The sequence below is a fragment of the Anguilla rostrata genome, chromosome 1 (assembly GCF_018555375.3).
Source record: "Anguilla rostrata isolate EN2019 chromosome 1, ASM1855537v3, whole genome shotgun sequence".
NCBI lineage: Eukaryota > Metazoa > Chordata > Actinopteri > Anguilliformes > Anguillidae > Anguilla > Anguilla rostrata.
This window is the reverse complement of record NC_057933.1, coordinates 31,959,220-31,982,179: the sequence shown is the minus strand read 5'-3', so window position 1 is coordinate 31,982,179 and position 22,960 is coordinate 31,959,220. Positions and strand designations below refer to the sequence as shown.

At 38.9% G+C, this 22,960-nt stretch overlaps 1 protein-coding gene across 2 annotated transcripts; it reads right to left on the bottom strand.

The window, feature by feature from the left end:
• Positions 1–1,058: 1,058 nt before the first annotated feature.
• zbtb24 (zinc finger and BTB domain containing 24) lies at positions 1,059–22,400 on the bottom strand. 2 transcript variants are annotated; one of them, XM_064335004.1, is made up of 7 exons: positions 22,297–22,400; positions 10,447–11,294; positions 8,981–9,148; positions 8,154–8,237; positions 7,979–8,062; positions 5,935–6,016; positions 1,059–5,289 (listed from the first exon to the last, which is right to left on the bottom strand). In XM_064335004.1, the coding sequence occupies exons 2-7, from the start codon at positions 11,291–11,293 to the stop codon at positions 4,464–4,466; spliced, it is 2,091 nt and encodes a 696-aa protein (XP_064191074.1). In that variant the 5' UTR covers position 11,294; positions 22,297–22,400; the 3' UTR covers positions 1,059–4,463. The 2 variants fall into 2 exon arrangements, with proteins under 2 accessions (XP_064191074.1, XP_064191065.1); XM_064334995.1 differs by having other exon boundaries at positions 10,447–11,331; positions 22,297–22,369.
• Positions 22,401–22,960: the final 560 nt, after the last annotated feature.

The following is a 22,960-nucleotide window of genomic DNA, read 5'->3' as shown; positions in this document are numbered from 1 at the left end:
AAAGTATTTGCCCCTTCCTGATTTCCTCTATTATTGCACTTTTGTCACACTGAATGGTTTCAAATATTTAGACAAAATGCAATATCAGAAAAAAGGGAAACTGCAAACAAAACACATTTTAAAATGATTATTTTTAAAAATGTGTTTAAAAAAGATTTTTTTTAAACACATTTTAAAAAATTCATACCAGAAGCAAATGTGGCATAGACCCAGTGTGGCCTACTGGTGCACAGCTTTTCGGTCCACATCTGTTCTATATTTACTGCTTGCTACACCACACAGAGAAGGGTTTATACACATATGTTTGCTCTAAATGTGAACTGCATCATTAAATCACTGCAGTTGGCTCCCTTGTTCCCTGCTGAGCCAATGGAAAACAGATATCTTAAGTACTAAAAACTGAAGAACAAGCCATTTAATTTCTATTCATCCGGTGATTTTGAAGATACACATCAGAAATGGCAAACAAAAGATGTAGCCTAGACATGAAGAGAAGAGTTACTGCAGCTTCTGAGCTGGAAATACAGGAAGTTGAATCAAAACTCAACTCTAAACTGTTGTTTCCAGGTGGTTTGATTTCTTACACATACTCCTCAGTGTTTGCAACAAAACGTTTGTGGCAATGTCAGATAATGTACACAGCATTGAAACATCAGATTCTGTTTGCTGATGAAAATACACCAAATTTATGATTAATTTTTCATTTGGCATTGTTGTACTTTGTTGCTATTCAAAGCTTGTGATGTTACTACTGTGAGATAGGCAGAAAGGAAACGAGGTGCTCCACAAAATAATTCATCTTGTAAAACTAATTTTGTTATACAATACTATAACAAATGTAGCCTAAAAACCCACTGGATATGTGGAAGACACACAACAAATGGAGATGGTGTATACAGAAACCGCAACGTGCCATGCTGTGGCTACACACCTGGGCTAAACATGTGTGGTGTATATACGCCTCCATTACAATACAATATACAAAAACAAATGACACCAGTAATTAAGGTAACAAGGCATACACATCTGTATAAAGTATAATACAATGAAATCAAATGTATTGAGCCAAATAACTTTATTTTGTGGCTATACATTAATTGTAGATCAACGTAATTTTACTGTTTGCTTCATTCATGCTATATATATATATATATATATATATATATATAATCCAAATGCCTTAAGTATATATAAAAAAATAACGAATTTCACTGTGGAGGGCACTATACAATCAAATGCAAAAGTATTGGGACAATGACCCAATTTTTGTTGTTTCAACTCTGTGCTCCAGCACAGTGAATTTGAAAGGTGGAAACTGTCAGTTTTAATTTGAAGGTATTACCATCCTTATCAGGTGATCCTTGTAGGAATTACAGCTCTTTTTATGTAGTTTCCCCATTTTAGGAGAGCAAAAGTAATTGGAAAATTGGCTGCTGAGCTGTTTCTTGACCAGCTATGTGTCTTTGCATCATTAGAGCATGCATAACAAAACAAACAAAAAGTCTTGAGTTGATTCCAGGTGTGGAGTCTGTTCAATGTCAATACCAGTAAAGCAGGCCCTCATCAATCAAAGACCTAGCCAAAACACTGGGTGTGTCAAAATAAACCGATACATTATTAGCAAGAAACAATGCACTGGTGACCTCAACAATAGCAAACAACCACATAGACCACAGAATACTGTAGTGGATAACTGAAGAATACTTCCAATTTTGAAGAAAAACCTTGTGGTGTGGGGATGGCTGGTTTAAGCAGCCACACCTGCCCTGGGTCAAGCTAATTAGACCTGGCTAATTAGATAATTGGTTAGAAATTAGATAATTGGCCAGGCTAATTGGACCCGGGAACAGGGGTGGCTTCACCTGTGCGTAGTGAGGCAATCAGTGCGCACAGGTTAAATCTGCCATCCCCACCCACACAAAGGGGAGCCTCTGACAGTTTTTTTTTTTTTACATCTGCTCAGTTGGCTGTAACATCTTGCCACCCTCGTGGACTGTTTGAACATCATCCCCCTGTGTTTCTGTGCTGGACGGACCCTTGGAAAGCCACTTCGGTGGCCCGTGGCAGGCTTGTTTGCCACAGTGGTGCCCAACGTGGGGCTGCTCCGGCACAGGGAGATGATGTTCAAACAGTCCACAGCCAGGTCTAATTAGCTTGACCCAGGGCAGGTGTGGCTGCTTAAACCAGCCATCCCCACACCACAAACCTTTTTTCAACTGTCGGAACAGATCAAGAACACACTCGGTGATGTAGGCATAGATGTGTCAAAGACTACAATAAAGAGAAGACTACACCAGCATAACCTGAGGGTTCACTGCAAGATGCAAACCACAGGTAAGCCTCAAGAACATAATGGCCAGGTTACAGTGCTGAATAGAACATTTCATACTGTAGAGTTCTGGAACAAAGTCTTATGGACAGATGAGCATTAACCAGTACCAACATAATAAAAAAGGAAAAGAAAGAACTGAGAACTACTCGTGATCCACAGCACCCTCCCCCTCCTCATCTGTGAAACATGTTGGAGGTAGTGTTATGGCTTGGGCACATATGGCTGCCACTGGAACTGGCTCACTTGTCTTCACTGATGATAAGCATACAGAAATATCTGCTCAGATCCAAACAAATGCCTCAAACAAATGTCATTGGATGGTGTTTCACCATGCAGCAGGACAATGACCCCAAACACAATGCTAAAGCAACTAAGGAGTTTTTCAGGGCCAAAAAGGGGGATGTTCTTCACTGGCCAAGTCAATAACATAAAATCGTAAATCCAAATGAGCATGTGTTTCACTTGCTGAAGACAAAACTGAAGGCAAAACGCCCCAGAAAAAAACAGGAACTGAAGACAGCTGTAGTACAGGCCTGGCAGAGCATCACCAGGGATGATGCCCAGCATCTGATGATGCTTATGGTCACAGAATGCAGGCAGTCATCAAATGCAAAGGAATTGTAGCAAAGTACTAAATATGATCACTTTATTTTAGATTGTACATTTGTCCAATTATATTTGCCAGCTGAAATGGGGGACCATGTATAAAAATGAGTCACAGAATTCAGGCAGTCATCAAATGCAAAGGAATTGTAACAAATACTAAATATGATCACTTTATTTTAGATTGTTAATTTGTCCAATTACTTTTGCCTGCTGAAATGGGGGCCCATGTATAAAAATGGCTATGATTCTAAATGGATCACCAAATATGGATGCAAATACCCTCAAATTAAAGCTTACAGTCAGCACATCATTTCACATCCAATGTGCTAGAGTACAAATGAAAACAGCAGACAATGTGTCACTGTCCAAATAGTTTGATAGAATTAACAGCAGCAGTCATTATCCGCCAGTATGTATTTTTTCCAACTGAAATGAGCTTTTCTCTGTATTTCATACCTTTGTTTAGTTGACAATTAAGTATTGTCATGCCTACGTTATGTTTATTTAAAAACCAAACCCTTACTCTTGAGCTACCATAAATTCCCAGGGACTGGGTAAGGACATGTTGCTAATTCTTTCAAACTGTTAGGGGTAAATGAGCTCCCTTGCATTCACTCCTGCTTTTACTGTTGTTTCATTCTACAGTCTGTGTAATGACACACCACAGTAAGGTCTTGCTTTTGGCTGGCATAAAAGAAGTGACATCACATTATGTACTCCTTTCAGATTGGGAAGAAATCTCTTATGAGACAAATTTACACCAAGCAATTGCACCTTTAGCCAAAGAAAAAAACAACAAAAACAACTTGCCCTTACATTTGCTAGCCATTTTGTGTGTGTGTGTATTCTATACTGTAAGTTTTAAACTGTATGTTTCCTCAAAACCCCCAAAATCTTATTTATTTATGTTTGCTTAAATTATTTATACCGTTCCACAAAACATACCACAATCTTAACTTTACAACGAATTTCATACAAAACCAGAAAAGAAAAATGTAAAAGAAAAGCCAGAAAGAAGCACTGTTCAACAAAATAGACAATTGACACCATAGCCCCCACCTTCGGTAAAATAACAAAGTTTTAAATTTTACACAGGTATGCATCATACACATATATATCAGCCCTTTTAGTTAAAATCGGGTGCAAAGATCTAAAAAATTAAGGAACTACATAACAAAGATCTGCACTCAATATTTTACATTATGACCAGGCTCAAAGATTTATACATTTCAGCATGCTTCCTTCATCAATAACATGGTGTCGTATGATGATTCCTACCGATTACCGAGAATTTGAAAAGCAACATCTGTTTTCACCAGTATTCAGAACAAAACTGGTATTTCACAATTGCACGTTTTGGTTAGTAACATATTTATTTGAAAAAGTAACATATTTATTTGAAAATTCTTAGGGATCTTCATAAAGGTTTTCAATTTTAATGGCACAGAAAGAGAAAGAAAGTAGTTCCAATGCATATTTGACCCAGGTCTGCTCGCAACATAACCACGCTGAAGCTGTAGCCTCATCAGGTCTGTGGGGCCAGGCTGGTGTAGAGGTAGGAAACGGTTCCAGCCTGAATCTGGTACGTCTGACCCTGGATGTGGTGGCTGGGGATCTGCTGGGTGGTCTGGCTGATGGAGATTGGCTGTGCCGTCTGGCCGCTGATGTGAATGGCCTGGCCCTGCTGCTGGGAGGGCATTGCCGGTGTGACGGGCAGATGAGGGAGGGGTGGGTGCTGCAACAAATGGAGGTGCTGGGCAGGAGCTGAGGGCTGTGCGTGGTGGACCTGCAGGTGCTCCATAGACTCCTTAGTCAGGGTGATGACGTGCATCTGCTCGGCCCCACCCTCCAGCACACCCAGGGTCTGATCGCCCTGGGAGACCAGGGCCAGGTTTTGCACATGCTGTGAGGGCTGAGTGAGGAGGGTAAGGCTTTGACCCGCCCCCTCACCACCACTGCCACCGCCACCCACTGCCTCCTCTGGCCCGCTGAGGATGCTGATGCCCTGCTCCTGCCCTGGGAAATTGATGTTCTCCACCTCGCCTGTGACCACCAGCTGGATCTCCTGTCCCATGGTGGTGGGGAGGTGATACTGTTGCAACTGCAGGACACTTCGCACTTCCTCCCTAGGCCCGGTGGCCGCCATGGCAACCTCACCCATGGCCCCAGCGGACCTCTCCTTGTTGTGGGTCTTGGCGTGGGCTTTAAGGTTGTCCAGGCGAGCAAAGGACAGGTTGCAGAGTGAGCAGGTAAAGGGCTTCTTGCCCGTATGAGAGGCCACGTGGCGCCTTCGGGCACTGGGGTCGGAGAAGGACTTACTGCATACACTGCACACGTATGGCTTCTCCCCCCTGCAGGAAGTGCACGCAAGCAAGATATCAGTGTTGCAGTTGATTCAATTCAGTTAGCTCAGATGAAGAAATTTAAATTCAACTGGCTAATTCCCAAAATTATCCTGTGAGGATTGTTATAATGCTAATAATTTGAATTTCGTTTGCATTCCTGAGTTGACTGAACTTAACTGGAATTGGCCCCAGCCCTGACACAAATCCTATCTATTTTTATCTGGGAACTGAGCAACCTTTGTCAACTGGCTCACCTTTTCTGTCAAGGTAGTACATGAACAGCCTAATTGTATATTTATTTGGCTGATGAAAAATCACATTAATTAATAAAATGTATTATATAAATTCTGCACAATTATTGTAAACTTTACCAGCAGGGCAATGTTTAGACATAAAATCAGGCATGACTGGGTTAAGCCATTGCCCTATCAATAAAATTAGCTATATTCAGAGCTTCATACGTACACGTGCTTCTCCATCAATATCTTCAATGGCTCACTTTATACACATGAACTGAATAAACCCTCAACAGACCTCTAGTGGCAAACTGCTGATACTGTATGAGCTACACATAGACAGGAATGGCGTGTGAAAGACACTAACATTTCAGTGGCTGTCCTGTTTTGGTTCACAGTGCTGCAGTTCAGTTACCTGTGAATCCTGATGTGTGTCTGCAGGGTACTCTTGGCGGTGAAGCACTTCCCACAGATCTCACAGGTAAAAGGTTTCTCGCCTGATGGGGAATGACAGACCTACAGATTTAATGCATCAGTCTCCATTTGCAGAATATTTTACAGACTATGCATTTGTATAGCTTATGAATGTTAATAGTTAATTGATTAACTGTTAATCGTTAATAAATTGATCAATTAATTTTATTAATTAAACAGTAAAATTTCAAAAAACAATTTCAATGAATAACCAAACACTGCATTTTACATAAGAGAAACGTTTCTCTATTGTTAAACACAAATCACCTCAACTGGTGGAAAGTTGATGAGTCATAGTTCCCTCGGCTGGCAGCATTACCAAAATGTTATTTGCCCATTCCCTGAACATCAGTGCAATCAGAGCACATCCACTCAACTACTGGTCTTGCCTTCAGCAGACTGCACACCAGACTGACCCTAAGACACATATGCTCATATTCCTCAACAAAATGTATTAACTTATGTAATGGCATATAGGTGATGCTGTTCATATAATGGCTATATTACAGCCTGCAAGTGGTCTTTTGTAGAGTGTTCATTCTATTTTATGCCTTTACTTACCTTTTTTGTTTGATGCATATCAAAGAGGCCTACTTTACAAAGCTGGGAACTTGCTATTGTTTTGTTAAATGAATAGCCTACCACTTGCACTATAGAATAAAATATACACCATTTGCTACACATGTTGCCAGAAAGAAACTCCTGAAACACTCCTTTGCCATAGAGAATTGTTGTCTGCATTATAAATTTAGATATAATATTCCACTCACAGGTTCATTTGTATGCATTAGCAGATAGTGAATAACCCCAATAAAGTTACAGGCTAGTAAAACAAAATTCAGGTACTTTACTGGCATGATCATTTCTTGTGAAACTGCACAGAAATAACAGACATAAAATTTGTCACAAACTTGCATTGTTTGTTTCTCTTTTTTACTTGTATATCTACGCTTATAACAATGCATCGAATGTAGCATATTATTACTAGCATTCATAAAGGCTAATTCATAAACAGTGGTCGAGAATTTGTAAGAACGATACATCCTCGCATTAAAAAACGGATAATTATTTTGTTAAATTTAACAATCAACTTAATAATTATACTACTTACAGCCATATATCTCTCAAGGCTAATGTAGAAAGAAAAGATGAGAAATTAACATGGATTGTCTTATCTTAAAAATGAAAAAGCGAAATGGACAACAATTCCTCAGAAGAATTTATAAGTAAACAGTGGACATTCTATGAAGGTTCTCAGATTTTTTGGGACTAAAAATGACTATGGATTTTGTTCGTTGGATTCTTGCAGTAACAAGCATATCGACATTATTTTCATTTGTGTCGTCTGTGGAGTACCAAAATGCAAAGAAGGTGAGGACCCTCCAAGCTTGTTCTACAACCTCACGTTACAAAATAAGGAACCATTGTCACAAAAACATTGGCATGGTAAAATTGTTTATGGAGATGGAACCATGAGTTTTAACACTTTCAAATGGTGTATCGTGTAACCAGACTGATTGAATATCTCCCCATTAAAAAACGGAATGAAGGCGTTAATAAACTATATATTTTGTTACCATTGAGCTTATTTGTTAATTATTATTAATCGATTAATGAGCGCCGACAATTGATTTAAAAAAATTGCACGAAATTTGCATCCCTAGTATACCTGTGTACATTCTAAATAGCATTCAGAATCGATTACCATGACACAACACCAATTCTCTACATGGGATTTGAACCACTGACCAATACATGTACACACACACCACATGTCCACATAAATACATACACACATACATATGGGACAAACATCTACATGTACGATACACTGTACGTATCCAAAATATGGAGTTACAGTAACTCACCAACCAAACAAGTTTAAAAATCTAATGCGAGTAACAGATTATATTTTTTGGAAATACAAGGATTTCACATAACACCAATAACCACAGCGGCCAACTTGTTGTAACATGCAAGTGTACCTGTGTGCGTTCTAAGATGTTTCTTCAGCTGTGCCGCATCCATAAACTTACGGTGACATTGTGCACACTCTGGAAAAGGTTTGCCTGTAGAAAAAGGAAGTGTGTGAGACATGAAAAAATGGAACTGCAGCTGCTTGGTTTGGACCCTTTCTGAAATCTGAGCACTCCACTTTACCTGTGTGCACTCTATAATGGCTCTTCAGCTGTCTCTTCTGGCTGTATGTCTTTCCACATTGATCACAGCTGAAAGATTTCTGGTCTGAAAAGATTAAAATTGTCAGGTAACCATTTAACTTCATTAGGTTTAATGCATTTATAAAGTGTTACATCGAGTACAGTAACAGTTTCCTTGCCACATTTCAGAGGTATGCTGACTGCTGACTGAAGCACAAGTTTTATATTTATCATGAATATCTCAAAATGATCAATAGTAGTCATGGCAGCAGAACTCTACAATGTTCATGGCACTCGGAAATTTTGGCTATTGGTCAGAGAGATGTTGTACTCAAACAGCAAGTCGAAGATGTTTCAGTGGTACAACATTAATTAAAAATCAGTTTTGATCAAAACATTTCAGAACACATGGCATTGTAAAGGTTAGAAATACCATAGCAAATGTCTTGCTGGTGTTTAGCAATTATTGCAAGGGGAAATAAACTATTTTAAATTATTATCAAAACACTTCTAAACATTTTATTTTGTCCAATCAAGGAACAGACTTGGGACCCTGCTGAGGCCTGTACTTTTATATTACACAGCAGCCTGGTAAAGCTGCTGAGCTATGCCCATTCTTATGTTGTGGAAGAGCCTGTGTGTGAGGGACTTAACCTTCAGTCAGTATCTATCTGTATGAATAGATTTTTAATCTATGAAATGTGTAAGCTATATGTAGTGGGACGTAGAAGTATGCAGGTGTTGTGCATTCAGAGATATCTGTGAGCAGGTTCTGCATGTCTGCGATGAAAGGTACATGTGTGCAGCTGTAGGTGTGCAGCAAGTTACCTGTGTGCAGGTTCATGTGTTCCAGCAGGGAGTGTTTGGTGGACAGGGCCTTGGAGCACACTGTGCAGGTGAAAGGCTTCTCACCAGTGTGCATGCGCTGGTGGACCAGCAGGGTATGCTTCTGAGTGAAGCCCTTCCCACAAACAAAACACCTGAAGGGCTTTTCACCTGTTCAGACAGTCTCATAAATATTAAAACACAACACAGCGATGCAACCAGTATATGGGCTAAACTATTTTCTAACTCCATAAGTTAATTATAATAAAAAGACAATCCTGATCATGCATCTGCAGAGTGCTCAACAGGTCAGAACCTTTCAACCTTTCACATGGAAAGCCCAATCTTGCCGTAAGCCACCCCTTCCATGAAATGTCCCTAGTTAATTCTGGAGGGCGCAGACTATCATATGCATCTGTATACAAATGTATGCAGCCAGCCCACACTTTATTTCAGTCTGTAGCCTACCACTCCAGAGAACAACACATCCTGCCCAGGCAGAAAACATGACCAGCAGCCCGGCCGCTCGAGCAGCCTCTATTTAACGATGAGGCAGGAAATAAACCTCTATCCCTAGACACCACTCTGGTCAATTATGTGCCTCCCCATGGAACTCCTGGCTACAGTCAGCAGTCAAGATTAGATTATTTTAAACTTACTGTTGACTTAATTTCCCATCAGAACCTCAGCAGAGAAATTTGTTTTCTTTTATGCTTTGGATGTAGCAAAGTTAATATGCTGATGATTTCACAACTTAGAGCCCAAAGAGTATGATTTATTTCCCTGGTTTAAGGATCTCTGTCATCAGGTCAGTGGGCTAATCATATTGTATGCCTTTTAGTGCTGCGAGGAAGGAGGAAGATCTAAAACCTGCAGCCATGTGCAAGTTGTTCTGGTAAAGATTGCTAAATGTAATGTAAAGTTTATTTATAAGAATGGTGTTTGATGGATTTTTACTGAGTTCAGTACAATGCGATTTTCAGCTGTACTGTACAATATACATGTTTTTAATCAACATCTTGTGTAGTAACCAATGTAGCAGCCAATGCTATACTTAAAGGACTATGTGTGTATTATGCCATGAAAAGGTGACAAGAAAATGTCCCTACTGGGACAAATTATGTATATCCCAACTTAAGATAAGACACACTTTATTGAACCTAGTTACTTAGGAGCAGTGGGCAGCCACAGTGCAGTGCCCATGGACCAAGTCCAGTTCAAGGGCAATGGCAGAAGTATACCCAACCTGACAAGCATGTCTTTCGATGTGGGAGGAAACTGACATACTTGGAGGAAACCCACATGAACAGCAGGAGAACAGGAGAACATGCCAACTCCATTCAGAGAGAAGCATTTACAGTATGGGAAAAAAGTAAGAAAAACTAGGAGTGCATTAGGGTTTTCATGTTGAACCAAGGCCAGGTGAGTAATATGCTTATAGAAAGAGGTCTGAAAGAAACAAGGCTCACCTGTGTGAGTCCTTTGGTGTATTTTTAGGAAGAGGTGGTTCTTGAAGATCTTCCCGCAATCCTCGCATCGCGCCTCAGTGTTAGGGTACTTCCTCTTCCTGCCCCTTTTCCTCCGCTCTGGCTCGCCTGGCTCTGATACATCATCTCCAACCCGGTAGCCCTTCAGCTTCATCGGTGGTTTGATTTTGCGTTTGCTGTGGCGGCTGCGCCTGGCCCAGGGGTCATAGTCCGTGTCACCAGAGGGGGCAGCATGGGTGTCCGAATCCACAGGGTCCTCCATCGTCTCCACCAGGGGCTCCCAAGAACCCTCACCCTGTACCAGTTCCGATGCTGCATTGGCCTCCAGCTCTTCTCCCGGGACAGGTTCTGAAGTTCCCACCGCCCCACAGGCCGTCACATTCTTCCTGGGCCGTCCCCTTTTGCGCTTGGGTTTGGTGGAGACACCCCCATCCCCTCCCTGGCAGTCTGAGTAAGCCTTCAGCAGCTCACTGACCTCCAGGAATCGTGCCATGTCCAGGAGAGGCCCCCCATCTCCTTCCTCCACCAATACACTCGCACTGTAGATGAACTCCAGCACAGCTCCAAAGGTGCGGGCCGCCATGCCATCCAGCCTGTACACTGACTGTCCCACGGGCCCCTCTGCAGTGAACATCAATGAGAAGTACTCACTGCTGGCCGCAAGAAGGGCCTTATGGGCCTTGAACTGGACATCTTCCACAATCAGTGTGATGTCACACAGAAGGTCCTTTTTCCTGAGCTTGTCAAATTTGTTCAAGATGGAGTCTCTGTGCTCTTTCGAGTGAATGGCTAGATGGGAAGTGTTTTGGATTGGAGGAGCATCAGCCATCCTAAAGAGCAGAAATGAAGGGGTGATTCTTCAATCACCTGAAAGTGTGAATTAGCAATTAACCACATGCAGTTAAAAAGAAACAATTAAGCAATAAGATATGAGATACCCCCAACCCCCATTTCAAGACACCATAATGTTTGGGACATATTAATTTTATGCAAATTAAAGTAGTCCTGTTGTTGCAATCACTGCTTTAAATCTGTGACCCATAGAAATAACCAGGTGCTGAGTGTCTTCGGTTGTGATACTCTGCCAGGCCTGTACTGCAGCTTTCAGCTTATGCTTGTTTCGGGGGCTAATTTCCATTTGTTTTCTCTTCAGAAAATGAAACGCATGTTCAACTGAATTCAGATCAGATGAAAAACTAGGCCAGTCAATAATTGTCCAGTTTTTGGCTTCAAAAAATTCCTCTGATGTTTTGCAGCTTGTTTGGGATAACTGTCTTGGTGTAGCCTAGTATGAAGCACTGACTAATGAGTTTTGAGGCATTTGTTTGAACTTGAGCACAAAAAATGCTTCTGTACACTTCAGAATTAATTCTTCTGGTGCCATCAGAATTACATCATTAATGAAGACAAGTGAGCCAGTCATACATGCTTCACAGATGGGGGGGGGGGGAGGGGTGTCCTTTGGATCTTGGGCAGTTCCTTTTGGCCTCCACACTATCCTTGCCATCACACTGACACAAGTGATGTGATTGGTCTGATCTGTCCACATGATCTTTTTGCAGAACTCTGTAGGTTATTTGAGCTACTTCTTCTGTTGCCTGGCCATTCTGTTTTTGCAGAAACTGGTGGGTTTGTATCTTGCACTGTAGTTCTGTTTTAGAAGTCTTTCATGGACACTAGTCACTGACACATCCACGTCCGCTTTCTGAAGAGTGTTTCTGATCTATCACACAAGTGCTTGGGGGGTTTCTATTCATCAAGGTGGAAATTCTTTGGTCATCAAGTGTAGAAGTTCTCTGTTTTCTTTGCTCTGTCTTATTAATGTTCCAAACAGTTGATTTTGGTAATCCTAAAGTTTGAGCCATGTCTCTGACTAGGCCTATTTCTTTTTGTATTTCACTGCCTCAAAATGACTTCCTTGACTTTTATTTGGCTCAACTCCGGTTCTCATGTTGACAAACGCCAATAGCAGAATCCAAAGAGAATCAAAAGCATAGAATCAAGACTAAATACTGTAATCTTTTTTATACCTGCACTAAGGAAGCAACTGGACATACCTGACTAATCAGAAACACCTGTGAAGCAAACATTTGTCCCAAACATTATGGTGCCCTGAAATGGGGAGTCTAGGTAAAAAAAGTGTTGTTATTTCTACATGGTCAAACCAAAATGTATATAAATACCCCTTAATAACAGCTGAGAATGTGCACTTTAACCACATTGAACTGTTTGATTACAAATCTAAAATTTTGGAGTACAGAGCCAAGAAAAGTATGTATATGGATAAGTATTTGGACACTCTTATTAGTTGGTTGGCTACTTCAGGCACACCCATTGCTAACAGGTGCTTGAAAGAGTAAGAGTCAGCTCAAACTATACAGTAACCAGGGACAAACAGCTTGAAAATAAATTCATGTGAATTAATGTGTTTAGTTTTGCTCTTTATTTTTACTTGACAGTTGCTGTTTTATGGGCAACAATGTTAATTTCAGAAATCCTTACTCTGCAGTCTGCAGCCATTTCAGCAGGTGTTTTTAGCATTGTCAGCCTCATGAATGATACAAAACCGATCAACACCGATGTTCTTTGACCGTTGCAATTCTAAGCAACCTTTAGTGTTCAGTTGTGCTGAAAATTATATCAAAATGTGATGAATTGATTTGAGAAATTTTCGGTTGCCCTCCAGTTTTCCATTTTTATTCCAGACTATAATAGCCCATATACAGTACAATAAAAACATAACACATTAACACCGCCCCCCCAATGCGGTATAAACTGTATAGCTTATGATATGCCTAATAATATAAATAAATAAGGCTGGGTGTTTTAGCGCGACTGTTCTGTGTGAATATACAGAGACTGGTGACAAATTAAAAGAAAAACCTGAATAAATGATTGGAGAAACATAACGAATGAAGATGCGTCCATACAGGTTCACTGCATGATACAATTAAGGAATTAACATCCTATCATTCTCTGTGGCATGTATAAAAATTCTGAGCAGGCCCAGTCGACCTTGATTTTGGATCAAGACGGTGAGAGGAAAAAATCTAAGTGACTTTGGGTTCATTATTGGGACATGGATGGCAGGAGCTTCAGTCAAAGTCTGCTCAACTGGCTAGTCTTTCATTAGGAAGAGTAACTAAAGTTACATCTGCATCTGTGGGAAAGACATCAGTAAACAGGGTTGGAAATTGTGGTCAAAAGTTCACATTCGATGACTGTGATATTCGTGCATTACTGCAATATGTAAGGAAAAAGAGAAAAGCAACCCTTCCTGACTGAGAATGACAATGCAGGACATGACAATGTCAGCAAGAACAGTATGTCGACAACTATATAGTAAGGGATATTATAGTAGAGTTGCAGCCTATAAACCCCTCATTACAAAGACAAATGCACATTTGAGAGTTCAGTGGTGCAAAAACCATAGGCACTGGTCTACAGAGATGTGGAAAAAAGCGATATGGGTCCACTTGTCCCCTTAGAGGGAAGGGTCACTACGAATCAACAAGTTATTTTGATCACATTTATCCCATGATGAACCATTTCTATCCTGATGGAAGTGGTCTCCTCCAGGATGACAATGCCCCCATCCACAGAGCACGAGAGGTCACTGAATGGTTTGAGTATAAAAATATGAATCATATGCTATGGCCTTTGCAGTCAATTTGTGTAATTTGTTTGAGGTAAGATAGCCAATATTGTTTCTTGTAACTTGGCGTAATTTTGATATTAACACTTACCTGTTTGAATTGACATCTTATAAATAGTATGTGTGAGTAATTAATTTGGTATTTTTGTACATTGAAAACATGTTATCCATAAATCAATATAGCCTAGATGCAAATCTGTCATCTTGCTCCCCTTCATATTCATATTTTCACAATAATGCACATGTGATGGGCTATATCATTTCCCAATACAATGTACCATTTATCCTTCCATTAATGATAATGAAAGAATGTGATTTAAAAAAAAAATACATTTCCAGAATCAATTTTGATTAATGCTATGTGACAAGCTCAGCAAAATTTTCAGCCATATTTTCTTCACTTAGACTTGATACAAAATCTGTCCTGTCATCTCCCTCCCCTAAACATTTCTGAGCACCTTTCCCATTTCCCCTCAATTCCCCTTCCTTTTGCCTCATCATTGCCAACTCTCCTGTCACAGGGAATCTCTGAGAGTAAAACTGTGGGTTAAAATATTATGACGCAAGATATCGGGCTCTTACACCCGGCGCAAAGCAGCGCCAAGTGCAACATTACATTACATTGCATTACAGGCATTTGGCAGACGCTCTTATCCAGAGCGACGTACAACAAAGTGTATAACCATAACCAGGAACAAGTATGTCGAAACCCCTAGAGAGAAGTACTGTTCCAAGTTCAGGGAACAACTGCATAGTTCAACTTGGAGCCTGAAGGTTAAACTGATTAACACTAACACAAACGAGAACAGCAACAACGCAGTCTATGCAAAAATACAAGCAGTAGTTAAGACAAGTGCATTAACTAAGTCACCTACGAAACAGCTACCTAGTTACAAGCCTAAACTTACAGTCAATTTAGAGATTACAGGGAGGTAGGGAGGGACGGGGAGAGGTGCAGTCTGAAGAGGCGAGTGTTCAGTCGTCGCTTGAAGTGGGTCAGTGTCTCAGCTGTTCTGACCTCCACGGGGAGGTCATTCCACCATCGTGGGGCCAGAACAGACAGGAGACGTGTTCGGGGTCAACATGAGTCATGGACATGTAGTGGAGGCAGAAACAACGGGGGGTATTCAAGGCCCGGCTTGATACAGTGTTAGATACTATTTAGCTTTTAGGTAAACTAAGCATTAAGTACAGTTTAGTGGTAGGAATAGACGAGCAGTGTTGGGCTGAATGGCCTGTTCTCGTCTTACGTTATGTTATGTTATGTTATGTTAAGTGTCTTTGCTAGTTTCAGACCGACGCAGTTGTCATTTTCCCGTCCAGGGACCACATTGTTTAAATAGCAAATGTACAAAAACCTGGTCTTAAGTCAATGGCGCAGTATTTTACTGTTATTTTAAGGACGCATTATTACAATAGTAATATGCGCCTACATAAGCGGGCGCACAACGCGTAATATTTAAAAAAAATACATGTCATAATGGTTAGTCATAATATTTATATCCATTTATTTCCATTTATCCATAATATCCGCCATTATAATAGCAATCCGCCGAGGTGCAAGCGCACCAGGCTTTAAAGGAAATGGGAGATGACACTCTGATTGGTTTATTTCATGTTACGCCCAAAACACACCTATGATTAATTAAGAGACTAAGTACAACCCCTTTGAACCTTGCGCCTTACTTTGCTCTCAGATTATCCGCCGTTAAACTAGCAAAAGTGGATTTGGACACGCCCTAAATGCACTTGCGCCATGCGTTTTAGACCGTGCGCTTAGATCATTAAAATATAGCCCATCTGTGCTGAGGTTGAATTTTAAAAATTGTTAGTTGAGAAATACCCAGTGCCACTTTTGCTGTATCCATATTGATTTCTAAAATGTCAGTTTTCATCTACCCAGTAAGTACACCCGTGTTGCCATGACATCAGCACAGTCAAATCAAATTCGATAAAATTAAGCATTTAGAGGGCCAGCTCACTGACCCTACGCCAATGAGACATCGCTGTTCGATGGTACATGTCAAAAAACTCCACAAATGCCTTTAAATGGAAAGGGATATACAGTATACATTGTATTACACAAAAGTTGTGGATGACTTGGATGTCAATTAATAAATAATACCTCTTCGCACTTCTAAACCTAATTCAAAATCTGTGATGTGCTTCCAATGTGGACCTATGACAGATCACAAAATAATTGAATTCAACTCAACTCTTAGTAAATTATTTTAAGTGTAACACATGAAATTGCACGCCACCTCATTAAAAAAGAAAACAAATGTATTTAAATGGAAAATTACCTTATTTTATATGAAAGCAGCCTGCACAAGCAAAGTTTTACTTGGAGTTGAGTCGAATTAACTTAATAAATTTAGTCTTTGAATGTACTTAATTTATTGACAGCGGTAGCACGCAGTATCATGTATTTGTAACATGCATAAATCAATGCTTTTACATGTAAATAATTGCATTGAATTAACTTATAGAAATGAGTTTTGTCATACTTAAAATAAGTTGTCTGAATGCACTTAATAAAAGTGAATTAAGATCCATTTAGTTAATCTTAATATGTTGATGTCACATATAGGCTTATACTTCATATATTGCCCGCAACCACTGTCCATGATTTTACATAAATACAAAAATGAATTAATTTATTTTGTGTAGTTTGCATAAAACTATCATTGCAACTCTGCAGTCAGCTGAGTTCATTTCTTTGTTTAAGGGACTTACAATTATATCACTTTTTACTACCCTGCAGGCCACCTAAAATAGAGGGTTAGAAAATGCCACAGGCTCAAATCCCAAATAAAATCCCTGAAAATTCACAATTCACAGGCAGAATCTGTATGGATGATGAAAAGTTAATGATGATGATGATTACATTGTAGATCCTGTGATAATCTGGAAGTAGAAATATAAACTGTGCATTGATTGTCTTCGGTATGCCTGTTTACATAACATAACAGACAAATCTATGCAATTAATGCGTTGTGGGGTGACGATCCAGAGAAAGGGTGTTGCTCTTAGTTTTTCATCTGGTGATATACATGTTTATGTAATTATAAGGTGGTTAATGATAATGTGAATAGAATTGGCCTTATTGTGGATTTTGCCATCCCAAAATGTCAAATTCCAACAGTAAACATATGTCAGTCATGGCCTAACTACCTTGGAAGCTTCAAAAATCTAATGGAGCATGCTGAAAACATTTTGATTTAATAGGGAATATGAATTTGAATATGAAACTTTATTGTCCACACAATAGAAATATGCCTTTGGCTTCACCATAAAAGAAACATACAAAGTACAAAATACAGTAAACATTTTAAAAGACAATCTAAATTTACCGTTAAACACTGACCTAGAAACTTCCAGAACGACAGCAAAAATACAGAGGTACCCCTACTGTTCCCTAGTTCCCATTTAATGTAGGACCTAAATAGCACTTGGGACAAAAGTCATCTTATAAATAATTTTACATGTCCTAGGAAGCCTATAACATCTTCCTTATGGCAAGAGATCAAATTCCCGATGTAGTGGATGAGAGGAGTTGTTTATAGGCTAATTTTATTACTTTTTCTCCTCAACAGATCCTCATACTTGCTGCTGAGTTGCAACCTTCCAATTATTTTTGAAGCCATATTATTATACACAACTATTCTCTGCAGCTTATTCCTCCTCACAATGTGCTAATTTCCAAACCACATGATTATGTTAAAAGACAAAATGCTTTCAATAAGGCTTTTATACACCATATCCAATATATTTTGGCTCACTCCCATTTTAGAGTATTTTGCCATGACATAATTCCAAATTCCTACAGTAAAAAGCCATGGCATAACTACCTGGGAAGCTGATTTTTAAAAATCTAGTGGAATTTGCTGAAAACTGTTAGACTTTAATTATTTTATGGAAATTTTAAATAGTGGCCATTTTACTTAAGGGGAGGCACCACATATGAATAGGTGATTTTGGTTGGACGGCAATTTTGATATATTACGATATTTTGCTTCTACATCTACTGTAGTTTCAAAAAAATATCTGAAACAATGATCAGAAACACAAAATTAGCCATCAATGGCCATTTTATCTACATTTCCATTTTTTCCTTAACTTATAGATATAAATACCAAATTTAACATGGTGCTTCTTAAACAAAACAGCTGATCATTTACAGAAGCTATTTTTGATATATTTTGTCATTTACATTTCATGGGATATTTAATGTGGAAAAATAGCAAAAAAATCTGATTTTTTCCATATAGTCTATACAGTGTTTTCAGTAGGTTTTTAAAGTAATTATTCAATAAAACTACATTTAAAAAAACCCTTCTTTAAATGACTAGCTATTGAGTTATTCATTACATTGAAACAGAAAAATGAACTCTGACTTAATCCACTGAGAACTGTTTTAACTAGCTAATAAGCAAATTTGCACTTTTTAATTATTCATGAGCCAATCTATATATGTTCCTTAAGGAAACAAAAATCATAATTTAAAAAAAATGATTGCATTTGTGTCAACATTAAAAATATGAAATGTCATTTTGATTGGACGAAAGGAATTTTTCCCTATTTACCTGTGGTACCTCCCCTTAAATGGCTATTTTGGAGGATTTTGCCATCCAATAATTCCAAATTCCTACAGTAAAACAGCACATTGCATAAATCCCTGGTAACCAGGTCTTCAAAATCTAGTGGAATTTTGATGTAATGACAGAATGTGACCCCTTCGCACAAGCCCCCGAGTGGCCAGGACACCAGCATCCTGAAAGTGCTCAACTCAGACTCTGCAACCAAATTATGAGTGGAAACAACAAATGTGTACTAGCATTATTAGTAGACAATACATGACAACTATGCCAAATACAGAATTTCTAAGTGCTACCATTGTTGCTCAGGCCATCCACTTAAACACCCTCCCTGCTAGCTCATCTGCAACTACACCCCCCAAGCATGACAGACAATAGTGTCTATCTGGGAGTTCATAAAAATATTCTTTCATCATTAAAAATTCATATTCCATCATAGCAACAAGACAAACCTGAAAAAGGGTAGGTATTTACAACGACCAAGTGTAAACCCGCACTCAACATTTAGACCATCGTAACTGTTCGGTTCGTTCTGGTTTGATTGACAACTCTTTTATCCAGTAGAGGACAGCACAAGTTTTCCAACAGGTATCGCATGTCTCATTTTACATTTATTACAAAGATTTAAAACTGCGCACAACAACTTGAACTGTTGCTTCATCACAACATTGTGCAGTAAACCGTAACATTACGTAGTAATATGTAGGCTACTCGTGGCACAATTGTTTTTTTCCCCTTTTTTCTTGATATTGTTATATGCACATTGGTCATAAGAGACAACTGTTTCCCTTTGCTAATAATGCTCAAACCTGTGTACTGGGGGCTAACTAACAGGCCTATCTGTTTGTATAGAGGCACTGTTAGCATACCCAGGGCAGTGTCAGTGTAGTATAGTAGAGGTAGTTAGAATTCATACCACTCACAATGAAATTGAGAGTCTTTCAAGAGGTTTGCACTGTTCTCTAATGCGGGAATATTATTTTATTGTAATCTTATTGTGCATAATGTGGGGTATTACATTACATTACAGGCATTTAGCAGATGCTCTTATCCAGAGCGACTTACACAACTTTTATATAGCATTTTTACATTGTATCCATTTATACAGCTGGATGCACACTGAAGCAATGCAGGTTAAGTACCTTGCTCAAGGGTACAACAGTCCTACCTGGGAATCGAACCTATGACCTTTTGGTTACAAGCCCAGTTCCTTATGCACTGTGCTACACTGAAGTATCTCCAATGGCTATACTTGTCACATAGGGCTCTGGAAATACTCATTTAAATTTAGTGTGTGCTGATATGTGCTAGAATAACATAAAATTTCCCTTGGAGTGACCAGAAAATAGTAACATTTGTAAAAATTTCATCCCATCCCCATTCAACAAAACATTACATACTGTAGAGTACAGAAAAACAAACAAGAGCGAATGATTCCATATTTAGGTAAGTTTACCACAGTGTGTCACATTATTTTTAATGTGATATTATTGTTACATCTTAAACCATGATAAGGGGCATATTTATATGTTTTATAATGGACAAAAATGATTTTATTCATTTTTCATAACATTTTGGATTGGTTTCTGGACCCCTAGATATCTTAGACCCCTCTATTGATGAAAGCTTGTAATTCCCACTTAACAATGATGAAAAAATCTGTTTCATGATTCAAAACAGTTGACTTGGAGTGAAATATATGATTATTATGATTTACAGCAATGCTCAATTTAGACATTTAGGATAGATTTGGAGACACTAAGGGTCACCAGGATACACCGCTTACTTAGTCCTTCATAAATATTCAGTAGTTCTGCATATCATCATTAGATTTTGAACACTTTTCGTCAAGGAGTTTGTAATCCAGGACATGCATAGTTTTACCCGTTATATGAACGTGATCTCTCAGAGAACAATTTCATGTTTGCATTTGTGGCACTTTATTTCAACCTATATTATGAATATACTCCAAGTTAGTACTGAAAATGGTACAAGTGTCTGACATCTTGGGTTATAATGCCTTAAATAGAACACGCCTAAATAGGTGAGGATCGCACGGATTTGGCATCTGCGCGAAGGATTTAAAAAACCGGCATGAATGCCGTTTTGGAGTATTGAAAGTAGGAGTAGTAACTTCCCATGATCTACAGTTGCCTCACGGACGGCTTACCGTAAAGACCAATGCAGACGTGCACTAAAAAACTTTTAAACGCAGATGTTTTGAGTTCGAGCTTTTCCAACGTGCAGATGTGACCACACTATTTTTTTTATCGTACTATATAGAAAATATAGCCGCCCCTTTGTCATTTGTAAAAGCAGAGCTGCCTTTTAAAATTAGGATCGTAGTTTCGTTATTGAAAATAACCATAAGACTATGGTAATATAACAATGCCCCAGGTCAAAAGTCCTTCGGTATTATTGATATTAGTAAAATGATGAGTCTACCTCTCTTAAAAAACCTGGTAGAAGTGAAGAAGTAGCCTACAGAGGAGTATCTTAGATCTTAGGAGGTACACTTCCAGGGACTGAGTAGCAGTTTGCATGAATTATATCAAAGACAGCTTCATATTTAACCTGGACTACCAATCAATCAATCAATCAATCAATCAATCAATCAAACTTTAATTATAAACTAAAGCACATTTCCGACAGCGGGTGCAACTCAATGTGCTGTACATAAAAAAGACAGAAACAAACAGGGTGATTGAAGGATATAAGAAAAAAAAGACTAGTTTATTTATGCTGGGATACGGATGACCCACGTATAATACAAGTTATCATTGTAGGTTTGTGCTCCAGGTTTTAAAAATCTGTGCTACAAAGTGTTTTTGACCTCACTATCACCAGTGCTACTGGCAAAAAAAGTGAATGTACAGCCCTAATATCAGCCGTTTTCATAGAAGTTCCTATCAATACTGTGCATCTTCAAAGCAAAACTGTTAAACGAGGTCAACGGTGCAGCCACATTCAGGTTCCGTACATATTGTCCATTTTTTATTTATTTAATTGAATATACCAAATCACATCGGTTATTTCTTAACCAGAGAGAAAGTAAACACATTTGTTTTTGTTTTCTCACCAGACGACCGACTTCACCGTCCACTTATTAACTAGCTATGATTTTCGCAGGGAATACAAATTACACTACACTAACGTTCATCTAGCATTAGCTAAATTCTGATTTTTGTTCAGAGAATTGTAATATTTCATTTACCCATATGGACCATTTCTGTGAAATTAGCTAGGTAGGCAATCAGCTGTAATATGCAACTAAGTTACAGTATCCCAGAAATGCTAGCAATACGACCATTTAATCGCGAAGCTAGATGGGTAGCAAACCACACAGCTAGCCACCCAGCTAAGTGTACTGTATTCAAACCGAGCGCCATCTTTAGTCTTCAAAACATATCAGTCACCGATTTTATCCATTGTTGCTATGAGCACATTTGACGCCACTGGAAAATTTTCAGCATAATCACTTTAAAAAGAGTCGTACAGCAGCTAAACGCAATCCATGAATCCTAAATAAATAGTTGTAGATATTATCAAATAAAAAATACAAAGCTTCAAGGACCTTACCTTAGCGAAGATGGCCGTAATGTATTAAAGCATCGCGAGATAATAGCGTATGCGGCTCCTCAATGTATGCTCCACCCCTCCTTTACTTGACAGCTTGATTTTACCTTCACTCTTTACTAATATCTCATTAAAAAACACGTTTTCAACATACAAAAATGCCAAGTTACTCACACATACAACGTGACTTCAAATAATTTAGGAAATATTGGTTAGCATTGCTTAGGAATACAGCTTCTTTAATTTCGGTGAGGCAAGATAGCCTATATTGTTTGTAGTACAGTAACTTGGCGTCATTTTGATATCAACACTTTTAATGGCAGGCCTAGATTTTGCCAGTTTGATTGAATGAGTTATAGACAGTGCTTCGTATGTGTGAGATTAACTTAGCATTTTTGTACGTTGTTAACTTGGGACACTTGGCTTGTTGGGTCTGAATCGGTCACTGATCCTACCAGATTCTGTGATCACTGCAGTAAAAAGAAAATATAATGCAGGGGTATCTAATCGTATCCAAAAAGGGCTGGTGTGGCTACAGGTTTTTATTTTATCCCAGCACTAAGACCTGATTCTAATTAAAGTCTTGGTTGAAGACCATGATTAATGAATTAGTTGGTTCATGAATTCATTTTTTTAGTTTGAGAAGGGGCTTGACAAAGAGGCTATT